Source organism: Microcaecilia unicolor, chromosome 13, assembly GCF_901765095.1.
Source record: "Microcaecilia unicolor chromosome 13, aMicUni1.1, whole genome shotgun sequence".
Lineage (NCBI taxonomy): Eukaryota > Metazoa > Chordata > Amphibia > Gymnophiona > Siphonopidae > Microcaecilia > Microcaecilia unicolor.
This window is the reverse complement of record NC_044043.1, coordinates 52,977,447-52,990,489: the sequence shown is the minus strand read 5'-3', so window position 1 is coordinate 52,990,489 and position 13,043 is coordinate 52,977,447. Positions and strand designations below refer to the sequence as shown.

At 42.6% G+C, this 13,043-nt stretch overlaps 1 protein-coding gene across 1 annotated transcript in view; it reads right to left on the bottom strand.

Moving 5' to 3' along the window:
• The window catches only part of LOC115482534 (multidrug and toxin extrusion protein 2-like), a 133,748-nt gene extending 121,112 nt beyond the window's left edge, over window positions 1-12,636 (bottom strand). The window contains exons 1-3 of the mRNA XM_030222398.1: window positions 12,520-12,636; window positions 3,614-3,715; window positions 1,514-1,582 (exon numbers count right to left, since the gene is read on the bottom strand). Coding sequence (XP_030078258.1) covers window positions 1,514-1,582; window positions 3,614-3,715; window positions 12,520-12,624 — 276 coding nt within the window. The 5' untranslated portion in view covers window positions 12,625-12,636. The remainder of the gene's footprint in view (window positions 1-1,513; window positions 1,583-3,613; window positions 3,716-12,519) is intronic.
• Between the last annotated feature and the right edge of the window lie 407 nt (window positions 12,637-13,043).

Below are 13,043 nucleotides of genomic sequence, written 5' to 3'. Positions count from 1 at the left end.
ACATCCTAGTTTTTGGGCACAATTGAGCTGGTGGCAAAGATTTGGGTCTACAGCCTTTTGTGGAGTACACCTGTGGTGCCAGGTCCTTCCCGCCTCCACTTCTACTGCTACAGTTCTCCTGCCTCCTTAAAAAAAACAAACAAACCAAAATTAAACAAAGGAGAGCAGCTGTTCCTTTAAAGGGAGTTTTTTTTCAGTATGGCTGAGCAGCTAGTGTAGCATCTGACATGGCAAAGAAGCCTTTCAAATTGCCCTTTTGCCTCAGGAGAATTCACTAAAACTTTTATTCAAAGTGGCTTCCTTGTCCCTTCAGGCAATTGTTTGTGGTTTTTATGTTCCACTGGGCCCAGTTATTTTGGGGAGTCAGTCGATCTGTCAGAATCTCAACCCTTCACAGACGTTGGTCACTTGAGGCTCGAGTGACTTATTTAGCAAGGTATCTTTAAAAGATATCACTTAAACAGGGAAGATAGAGCATTCCGATAGTGAGGTTGCAATAGAGACTATAGTAGACTATGATAAAATGAGGAGAATGTTCAAAATAAAATTAGAGGAGCAACTGCAAAGGTCAAAAATTTGTATCATGCATGGATGCTATTCAAAACTACCACCCTGGAAGCCCAGACCATATGTATTCCATTTATTGGAGGAAGGAAGGCCAAATGACAGTGAACATGGTTAAAAAGTGAGGTGAAGGAAGCTGTTAGAGCTAAAAGAAAATCCTTCTGAAAATGGAAGAAGGATCCGACTGAAATAATTGGAAACAGGCATAAGGAATGGCAAGTCAAATGCAAAGCTCTGATAAGGAAGGCAAAGAGAGACTATAAAAAGAAGATTGCATTGGAGGCAAAAGCATATAGTAAAATCTTTTAGGTATATTAGAAGCAAGAGGCTAGTAAAAGAATCAGTTGGACAGCTAGATGACTGAGGGGTAATAGGGGCACTCAGGGAAAACAAGGCCATAGCAGAGCCATTAAGGGGCCCTTTTACCAAGCCACAGTAGGCCTACTACGGGCTTGGGGTGCAGAGATTCAGCCCTACCCCTGGGCTACCTCGGGAACCCAGCGGTAGTGCCAACTCCCACCGCACAGCATTTCTGTCATCAAAAATGTATTCCCGGCGTGGCAAATTAGAGGAAGACTGTCCAATTTCTATTGGCTTCCTTTCATTTGCCGCATGGGAATCACTAGCGCGGTTAGTAAAGTGGTCTCAAAATGAATTAAAGTACTGGTGCCTAGGAAACCCACTAAGTAAACATGTTTTGTGATGTTTGCAAGTTTTATGAAATGGATTATATTACTACATCCTCTACAGCTCTGACCATATATAGGCAGACTCATGCCAACATGGTAAATGATGGCAGATAAGCACCAATAGCCCCAGCCAGTTTGCCCAGTTGTGCCGGTCTGCATTGCAGTAAGAAAGGATATATCCCAGCTGTCAGCAAAGAACTGACTTCATGTACACTTTTCACAGAAGGAGGAAGTGATGAATGGTACAGCACTATACTCACCTGCGATACGAGTGTGTCACATGCCAAGGATAAGCCACTACCCACAAATATACCACAGGTGCGTAGAATCTGGCAAATAAAATGCTCAGATTAATACATTAGAGTGGAAGGCCTACCTATCCGACTGTATTGGTTATATGTATCATTGCTGTTATTTCATTTTTCAGAACACTTTTATATAAAGAACAGAGTCAATGTGGACTATAACAAACCAGAATCTTTGTGTACTATAAAGCAATGTTTCACAGGATACAGCAGAGAAGGATGGATTCTAGTGAAAACATCCTGGGAGCTATTGCTAGTAACTGCTGACATTTGTTGAAATAATTTCCAGAAAACAAAAGTGAAGGCTTTTGGAACATTGGTAAGGTGTGCAGGCAGCTGCATCCTTTGATTTTCTACTCTTCCAGCTGGTAGAAGGCAAAAAAAAAAAAGGAAAAAAAAAGGAAATGGCTGTGCGGTAAGTGCACACTTGCTGAGCGGCCATTTCTGGGGGAAGCCCTTACCGCTAACTATTTATGTGGCAATAAGGGCTCCCCTGCTAACCTGGTGGTAACCGGGCCGCGCATGACAGTGCCCAATTACTGCTAGGTAAGCCCCCGGTGCAAAAAAAAAAAAAAAAGATTATTTTCTGTTGCGCCAGAAATAGCACAAACTGGGAGCAGTACTACCATCGGCTCCTGCAATAGGCTGGCGACAGTGCCAGATTAATGCGCGCCAACCCCACGGTAGCTCTACCACGGTGTTGTAAAAGGGTCCCTAAACTAGTTGCACTGATGACTTGCTTAGCATATACTAAACATTAATTGATTTAATTTGCTTACTTTATTTATTTTTTTGTCTATTAGATTGTAAGCTCTTTGAGCAGGGACTGTCTTTCTTCTATGTTTGTGCAGCACTGTGTACGCCTTGTAGCGCTATAGAAATGCTAAATAGTAGTAGTAGTACTGTTTCTGCTCATGGATAAAGGACTTTCCCTTTTACTCTGCTCAGGCTGTGTTCATCAATACCAGTTCCAAACAGGAAAGAGAGAGACAGAGACCTGGGTTGCTCTACTAAGAGCTTGTCCTTCCTTCCAGGACAGGTATTTTGGAGGTGTGATCCAGGGGCGTAGCCAGACACCCAATTTTGGGTGGGCCTGGGTAAAAGATGGGTGGGCTGAACTCCGCCTTGTGATATGGTCTCGTCCTCTCTCCCCTGCATGCCATATGGTCTCTCAAACATCCCCCCCCCCCCCCCGCATACCTTTTAAATAGTAGATTTTCATTGGCAGTGAGCAGCAACTAATATACACTGCTCATGTTGGCCCCACAGCATGTATCAGTTGCTCATCGCTGCAGGTGAAGATCTGCTATTTACAAGGTATGCAGTTGTTGAGAGTTTTCGGCTGGTGGGGCTTGGGATCCCTGTCACCCACATCATAGGTGTGCTGCTACTGAGTGGGCCTGAGCTCAAAGTGGGTGGGCTTGGGCCCACCCTTGGCTACACCACTGGTGTGATCACACTGATGTACCTTAACAGCAGACGCCTAATCTCAGGCCTATCTAGTCACACAACCCCGCTGACTCTCAGTGACCTATTTGAAAGATACAACTATCGACAGAGGCAAAATTTCCTGTTTCTTATACTTTATTACAGGGCCACTTTTGACAGGATGACTTTCTTCAGCAGCTCTGCCAGAATTCAAAATCTCCCATCTATGGCTGAGTCAGACCATATGGATACTTCAGCTAGAATATTGACACTTGAATGGTCACGTGTGTTTTCAATTACATATACTACAATTTTAAGTTGATCTATGTCTCCATTCAAACAGCATCTCTTTGAGTGGCTATTAATAAGATCATTTTGAATGTCTTTCCCTGGTGGAATCCTGCCCTGAGCTTTTCTTTCATTCTATTCATTTTTGTATAAATGAGCAAAAATTGTACCAAATTGTTTCCATTTCTTTCTTTTTATGCTTCACAACTACAATAAAAGCAATAGCAAGAGTTAACATCTGATGTGAGAAAATACAATGTTTTTTTTTCCAGATAATCTTTTTTCCTGTTGAAATTAAACATTGTATGGAAGGAAATATTAAAAACGTAAGATACATACAATAGTGGCCATGGCAAAGGAATCCAACTCCAGCTTTCCAAGGTGTCCACAAATTATGGTGTTTATAACGGTTGGAAGGAAATCAAAGGTCTGAATCAGGATCTAGCATGAAAACAGAGAGAAACAAGAAAACTGCAGTTTAACAGTGAACTTTCTTGCACCGAATCCATCTGAGAGTTGTAGAAGGCTGACACATTGATCATCAATGCTTATCATATTATTGACATCCTATCTTTAGGTTGTTGTAAAACATTAATCTAGTCCTGGTTTTTCACCCCCTATGCTAAGGCAGTCTGGAACCAGAATTTGGATTCTAGGGAGAATCCCTGGGAGTGATCATATCTGATGATCTTAAGATAACCAGATTAAAAAATGGCAATGGTAAATGCCAGAAGGAGATTAGGTGTAGAGGGAGATGAATGACCTGCAAGAAAAAGGAAGCAATAGTGCCTCTGTATATAGTCAAACGTCATTTGAAGAACTATGTATGATTCTGGAGTCCCCGTCTTCAAAACTACATTAGCAGACTGGAGGTGGTCCAGAGGGTGGCTACTAAAATGGTCAGTGGTTTTCATCATAAAGCATACTGGGACAGACTTTGGAAGGAAAGTGAGAAGGGAAATATGATAGAGGCTCGTCTCCTGTGCATTTATGACTCTATCAGTTGAAAGAAAGCTCTAGAACAAAGTGGTCATAGGCATAGGTGGCTGATGACTCAAGGCTAAGGTGGGGTGTGGTGGGGCAAGTTAAAATCCTTAAGGGAGGGCAATACCTAAGTTAGCAGTAAAGAGACAGTAGGGACAGTTTTGAACACAACAGGAAATCACCCCTACCAGCTCTCCCCCCCTCACCCACCAGTACCTCTATTACTGAAGATATCATGCACTTTGAATACACTCTAGGGAACTGTATGTCAATATAATCAAAATAATACAATATATTAAACAGAATAGTATTTACAGTATTATGTGCAGGTACTTTAACATGGCTCCTGGTCAGCTCTAGCTCCCCAGTCCAGCATATTCCTGTTGGTCATATGAACAATGGTATTCAGCAGTGCTGTAACTGAAATTTTGTGGTTACTGGCAACCATAGGTTGCCAAATGATCGCCGGGCTTTACATCTGCTGGCCTTTAGTTTACTGTTGAATTACCAAACCTGTTTAGAATAAGTGCTCCCTGTACTAACTATATCTAATGGTTAGAGCAGCAGGCTGTCACTTCTTGAGATCTTGGATGAGTCATTTAACTCTCCATTGCCCCAGGTACAAACTTAGGTGTCCTTTTATTAAGGCACTTTTAGCACACCCTAAAAATTAGCACATGCTAAATGCTAGAGACATGCATAGGAATATATGGGTGTCTCTAGCATTTAGTGTGTGCTAAAATTTAGCATGCACTAAAAACGCTAGCATGCTTTTGTAAAAGACCCCCTTAGACTGTAAGCTCTCTAGGAATAAGACATACCTACTGTATCGGAATGTAACTCACTCAGAAAGATGTGATCTAAATCCAAATCCAAAAGCAAGTACCGGGCATATTGTGAAGCAATATGAAACACTACACCAGAACACAGATAGAACCTCACCTAGTATAAGTAATCACAAAGTAAACATAGAAATGTGTAGACAAAATTAAACTGAACTCCCAAGAAGCCAGACACACTGCATACAATCCAATAACCAGATAAAGAGAAGCAGTGGTACATACCTGACTGTACTGTGCAAAATATAAATATAACGGGTATAAATGTCAAAAACTGATATATTCCAATCACTACATTAGAAATTAAGAAATAAAAATGAAACAAAAAAAAGGACAATAAAGTAATACCTATTGCACCAACTTAATAGTGTGGAGCAACATTTAGAAAGACGTCCAACTCAGAATACAAACATCCAAGCCTGTATGTCCATTTCTCATATATTTTAGAGCAGGATCTGCTGACATCCAGCCTGTTCTAAATTACATGAGAAATGGACGTCCAAGTGCTGGCTATGTCCAGCATGAACATCCGTTTTACAAACTGAAACATCTAACCTATGAATGGGGCAAAACAAGGGACAGGGACATCGTTGAGGCAACATAGGAGCATCCTTATTATTAAATGGTCACATAGGAATCCGCAGGGAGGAGTAGCCTAATGGTTACAGCAACCATCTAGGAAACACAATGGGGGATCATCACAGGTTCAAATCCCACTGAAACGGTTTGTAATTTTAAAATTTTTTTTAATGCTTTTAATTGTGAGTCCTTCAGGGACACAAAAATACCCACTGAGAATTTTCTTATTCCCTCCCATGGTGAACCTTGGAGCACCTTTTTGTAACCTAGACGTGCCTGACCCAAATACCGATATCTGTCTTTTTAGATATGGATGTCCCTTACTCTTCTGCAATAGGAGTTGGATGTCCCTCTTCTGGCCCCTCTCTAGTCCCACCCAAAGCATGCCCAGACCATGCCCCCTTGCCATATGGATGTACTCCAGTTTTAGATGCCCATATTCTGGCTTTATAAAATCAGGATTTGGATGCCCATGCAATATAGATGTCTAAATGCTGGCTTTCAGACATCCAAACCAGGACTAGAACTTCTAAAATGACCACCTGACCCAAGGAATGAGGTTTTGGCCTCTGAAAGCTAGTCAAAAGATGTATTAAGTTGTAATGTATTTCAAATGTAAAAGCTTTTCTTTTTAATTTCCTTTCTGGATTATACATAGAACCCTGTTTACTAAGCCGTGCTAGAGGTGCATTAGCATTTTTAGCGTGCGCTAACCCTGTAGATGTCCATAATATTGCTAAAGGCGATTACACGGTTAGCGCACGCTAAAAATGCTAATGCACCTTAGTAAATAGGGCCCGTGGAGGGGCATAATTGAACGAAAACATCTATCTCCATGGGCGTTTATCTCCGAGAATGGGTCCGTGAAGGGGCAGACCAAACCGTATTTTCGAAAAAAATAGACGTCCATGTGCTGGGCAGACTTATACGGTCTGTGCCCTGAAGAGCACAGGTACAAATCAAAGTAGGGTATACACAAAAGTAGCACACATGAGTTGTCTTGTTGGGCAGACTGGATGGACCATGCAGGTCTTTTTCTGCCGTCATCTACTATGTTACTATTCGACTATTTGTGAGCTGGGCGTTTTTGTTTTTCAGCGATAATGGAAAATGAAAGCGCCCAGCTCAAAAATGAATAAATCCAAGGCATTTGTTCGTGGGAGGGGCCAGGATTCGTGGTGCACTAGTCCCCCTCACATGCCAGGACACCAACCAGGCACCCTAGGGGGCACTTTTACAAAAACAAAAAAAAAAAGGTAAAAGAGCTCCCAGGTGCATAGCACCCTTCCCTTGTGTGTTGAGCCCCCCAAATCCCCCTCAAAACCCACTGCCCACAAGTCTACACCATTACTATAGCCCTAAGGGGTGAAGGGGGGCACCTACATGTGGGTACAGTGGGTTTGGGGGGGGGGGTTGGACGACTAAGCATTAAGCAGCACAATTGTAACAGGTAGGGGGGGATGGGCCTGGGTCCACCTGCCTGAAGTCCACTGCACCCCCTAACAACTGCTCCAGGGACCTGCATACTGCTGCCAGGGAGGTGGGTATGACATTTGAGGGTGAAAATAAAAAGTTGTGAAACATCATTTTTTTGTGGTGGGAGGGGGTTAGTGACCACTGGGGGAGTCAGGGGAGGTCATCCCCGATTCCCTCTGGGGGTAATCTGGTCATTTAGGGCACTTTTTGGGGCCTTATTCATGAAAAAACAGGGTCCAGGAAAAGTGGCCTAAATTCTAGCTACAAACGCATACTTTTTTTTCCATTATCGGCGAAAGGCGCCCATCTCTGTTCGGGTGATAACCATGCCCCAGTCCCGCCTTCACCACGCCTCCGACACGCCCCCATCAACTTTGTACGCTTCCGCGATGGAATGCAGTTGAAAACGTCCAAGTTCGGCTTTCGATTATACCGCGTTATTCGTTTTTGTGAGATAAACGTCTATCTCCCGATTTAAGTCGGAACTTCGGCGTTTTTCTCGTTCGATTATAAGCAGGATAGTGTACAGTATACTAAAGTTATAATATGAAAAAAGATGTATTTAGTTAGTCCAAGAAAAAAAGTATCATTTGATTTCCCATTTTTATTTATTAACCTCTACAGTAGATTAGTAGAGCTCCCATAATACTTATCCTAAATTAAAAATCACATTATTTTTCTACCTTTGTTATCTGGTTATTTACAGGTCAATATTCAGCCTGCAGCTGGGGCCCACATAAAAAATTCAGGCTAGGTTCGAACCCCCCCCCCCTTCTGATCCACCCTTCCACTACCCCCCTCTAGAACTTCAAAATCCCCCACTTAAGATCTCTGCTTCCACCCTCCCCAAAGAAAGTCTAATCTTTAGTGTTTACCCACACCTTTTTGAATTCTGTAACCGTTTTTGTCCCTACTCGCTACCACGGCACAGCCTTCCAGGCACCCACCACCCTTTCTATCAAAATGTTTTTCTTGATGGTGCTTTTCAGTTTCTCACCCTGCAGCTTCATTTCAAGTCCTCTGGTTCTATGGTCTCCTTGTTTTTGTAATAACGTTTGTTTTTTCATGTATATCTTTCATATATTTAAATGTTAGTGCTCTTTTTAAGGCTCTTGCATTGGGCTGCCCCCACTGCCCCCCCCCCCCCCCACCATCCCGTCTGTGTAATGTTACTGCTGCTCAGAGCACCAATTAACCTCTTTTATTTTTTTTAAAGTGGAATTTCTAGTGTTATCCTCACCTTCTTGTGAGAGGTTGGCTATATAGATATATTTAATACTTATATTTTAGCACTGAATACACACATGTAGCTTGCTTTGGATAACTTATCTGTATCAAGTTGAACCCGCTATTCATGCACTCATAGCCAATATTCAGTCAGGCTTTGTGCATGCTCAATTTCACTAAAACTGAGCATGTGCATTAGGGCAGGCAGCACGGTGCTGAGTATTCCACAGGAAGCCTTCTGCTGGTGAAGCTTATGTGGGGTTGCAGCGGGGAGGAGGGGCAAAATGTGCCCCTCCCCCAAATCAAGGTCTGGCTACATCTCTGATATACACACTCACACACACATATACAGTACATCCTCAAAGCAATGGACTATATAGGGGGAAGCAAGTCCATTGTTCTCAATGTTTTATATTATCAATAAGTATTTTGAATAAGTCCCTGCAATAAGTGTAGAGAGTATATATAAACCCACTACGAGAAAAACTGCACTGGCTACCAATCAAAGAACGCATCACTTTCAAAATCTGCACGACTGTTCACAGAATTATTTACGGTGAGGCACCGGGATACATGACAGACCTCATTGACCTGCCAACCAGAAACACCACAAAATCTGCACGATCATATCTAAACCTCCACTACCCAAGCAGCAAAGGACTCAAATACAAATCCACCTATGCAACCAGCTTTTCCTACCTAAGCGCACAGCTACGGAACTCATTGCCAAAAGCAGTAAAAACTATGCTCGACCACCTAAATTTTTGGAACGCACTAAAGACAGACTTGTTCATAAGAGCATACCCCACTGACCCAACATAAAAATACCGGTCACTTGCGACACAATATAACCAAAGACTGTAACAGACATTACCTGACTCTTCTTCCCCCTTTCCCTCTCTTTCCCCCCAACTGTTTCCTACCATACATATACCTCATTATACCACAATATCACTTTGTATTCATTCTTACTATGTATTTGTTCAAACCGTAACCAGCTAACGCCATTAACAGTTATATGTAAGCCACATTGAGCCTGCAAAAGGTGGGAAAATGTGGGATACAAATGTAACAAATAATAATATTTATACATTTTTGTTGTTTATAATGCCTATCTTTTTCTGTGTTTTATTGTTTTTTTCAATGTTAATCTTTTTTTATTTGTCTTTCTTTTTTCAGTAGATTTTTTTATTTTATTTCATTTTTTGGCAGCTGTCTGCTGTTCCCGATGTCCATTGTTCTGAGGATGGACTGCATATAACAAATATTCACTCTACACACACTATACCGGCATCAATAAACCACAAGACAATGAATGGACCAAAAACACAGAGTATAATGCAGTCTTCTTACTGTTTTAGATTCATTGTAATCTCCTCTATGCACCAATCAGAATCAGCCTACAATGCCACAAATGCCCAAGCACAGATTTACACCTGCTTCAAAAGGTTTAAATATATATACATGTGTGTGTATTCTGTCTGTCCAGATTTAATTTGATAAAATGCACACATACAGCACATCTCTGCCCATGATCCTTCCAAACTATGTCCCCAGGAATGGCAGGCACACAGATGAAACCATTCCGTCTTGTTGGAGCACATACTTATGTGCTTGTATTTAAACGTACAATTTTATAACGGCCATTTTCCACTTATAAAACTTGTTTTACGTGTGGAAGTTGTAGTGGAGGAGTAACAGAGCAGTGAACAAGAACTAGAGAAGCCGGAGTTTGAATCCTACTGCAGCTCCTCGCGATGTCGGGCAAGTAACAACACTCCATTGCCTCAAGTACAAACTTAGGGCCCAAAATTCAAACCTAAATGAGCAGCAGAGTACTGCGAGACTGCCACGAGACGTTCAGCCATTTAGAAGTGGAAGCTGCAACGGGCAGGAGTGAGATGTGAGAGAGCATCAGTCCTGCTGTATGCTAGACCACCAAGGATCAGAAAGATAGACCCAGGTGAGAGGATTCTTATGGGGGGGGGGCAGATGTTTTTCCAAGGGGATGAGAGGAAGGGAGAAGGAATCAGAATTCGGTGGGATGGCCTGGGGTGGGCTGGGGGGGGGGGGGCGGGCATTTGGACCTGGCCAGATACCTATATGCAGGTCATGGCCCAATATTCTGTCAGGAGCTGCATGAGTTTCTTTTATGGAAGCCTGGCTGAATATTGACTGGGACCAGCATAAGTCCCAGCAGCAACCTCCTATCTAGTCAGGCCCAGATATTCAATGCTTTTGCCTACACATGGTCCATCATTAAATATCAAAGTCTAACTTAGCCAGCAACAGAAAGCAGAAAGCTGTCACCAGCTGAGTATTGACTAGTTAGATTTTAAACCCTCTGGGGCCAGGAAAATACCTACTGTGCCTGAATGTAACTCACCTTGAGCTACAACTGAAAAAAGCATGAGCTATATCCAAAATCCCTTCCTTTTTCCGCTGCTTTTTAATATATTTATAAATGATTTAGAGATGGGAGCAACCAGCGAGGTAATTAAATTTGCTGATAACACAAAGTTATTCAAAGTCGTTAACTCGCAACAGGATTGTGAAAAATTTCAGAAGGACCTTATGAGACCGGGAGACTGGGCGGCTAAATGGCAGATGACGTTTAATGTGAGCAAGTGCAAGGTGATACATGTGGGAAAAAAGAACCCGAATTATAGCTACGTCATGCAAGGTTCCACGTTAGGAGATACGGACCAAGAAAGGGATCTTGGTGTCGTCGTCATCGATAATATGCTGAAACCTTCTGCTCAGTGTGCTGCTGCTGCTCGGAAAGCGAATAGAATGTTGGGTATTATTAGGAAAGGTATGGAGAACAGATGTGAGGATGTTATAATGCTGTTGTATCGCTCCATGGTGCGACTGCACTTTGAGTATTGTGTTCAATTTTGGTCGCCGCATCTCAAGTAAGATATAGTAGAACTGGAAAAGGTGCAGCGAAGGGCGACAAAAATGATAGCGGGGATGGGACGATTTCCCTATAAAGAAAGACTAAGGAGGCTAGGGCTTTTCAGCTTGGAGAAGAGATGGCTGAGGGGAGACATGATAGAGGTATATAAAATAATGAGTGGAGTGGAACAGGGGGATGTGAAGCATCTGTTCACGCTTTCCAAAAATACTAGGACTAGGGGGCATGCGATGAAACTACAGTGTGTAAATTTAAAACAAATAGGAGAAAAGTTTTCTTCACCCAATGCGAAAACTCTGGAATTCGTTGCCGGAGAACGTAGTGAAGGCGGTTAGCTTGGCAGAGTTTAAAAAGGGGTTAGACGGTTTCCTAAAGGATAAGTCCATAGACCGCTACTAAATGGGAAAAATCCAGAATTTCGGGAATAACTTGTATAAAATGTTTGTACGTTTGGGGGGGGGCTTGCCAGGTGCCCTTTACCTGGATTGGCCGCTGTTGGGGACAGGATGCTGGGCTCGATGGACCTTTGGTCTTTTCCCAGTATGGCATTAGTTATGTACTTATATAAAATCACCCCCAATGACAACAATATCCAGAAGCCATTTACCTGAGTAAAAGTATTATTTGAAAAGTGCCCCCTCCTCTCTGCTAGGAAAAGAACAAGTTGATGGTTGTTTTGTTATGACTGCAGCCACTGTTTGCCACCCCAAGAAGCTGCTGCCCTAGGTGGACCCATAGTCTGCCTAATGGATAAGCAGACCCTAATTTTATCTCCAGTAGTACAGAAGGCATTGGATGGAAGGGTAGGGATTTTTGCATTTAGCTCACACATTTTTCCGTTGAATTTCTTCACCTGGAAGATCCAGATTATCATTATCATATAACAGCAATGTTAGAGGAACAAAAGAATCTTTTCAAAACCTGCAGCTTCAGATTGTGTGTCCAGAGTTACCGGTAAAGTGCTCCTGTGCACATTTAGCCTGCAGTGTCCAGAGGATCCCCCAGTCCTGATCTGGACACAAGGGAACGTCACCACCAGATTTCTACAGGAAAGCAGTACATGGATAATTGCTCCTCCTCCACCTCATGTGAGCAGAGCTAGAAAGAGCCACATCAGCACTTTTCCTCTTTAAAGGCCTTAAAGCAGTGTTTTAGCTCCCGTTTCTGTTGAACAGTTTGTGAAGACAGCGATCACCAAAGATATGGAAATTTCTCTCCCTTACCAAAGATCCCATGAAGGACAAGGTCTCCTTTACATCATCCCAGAGAGGAGCCACCCGTGATTCCCACAGTTTCTGAACACAGTTGCTGAGTAAGCCTGGGTGCATCTTCAGGCAGCTCCTGCTTCTCTCCTTCTGGATCTATCTGACATAGGTCTGTAAAAGCTCTCTAGTGCACTGTCACTGCCTGTGTGTGTCCCTCACCCCCACCTCCCATTTAACAAACATGCCAATCAGCTGATATTTTCCTTGCTTGTTTACAAATGTTAATGCAAGGCTAGGGGCAGGATATTACAATGATTATTTAAAAAGGTTACACATCACAAAGAGCTCTGGTCTAGGTTAAGCTGATATCCTAAATGGGTTTTCTCTTTTTATGTCTATAGGAGGCGGAGAGGGAGCTTGAGTATATTGGCTCCAAATCTGTGTCAATTAAAAACGTCAGTTAAAGCTGAGGGTTTTGTTTCCTAAATTAAAAGCTTCCCTATAATTTCTCTGCTCCTCCCAATCCCACTGCCCTAGAAGCA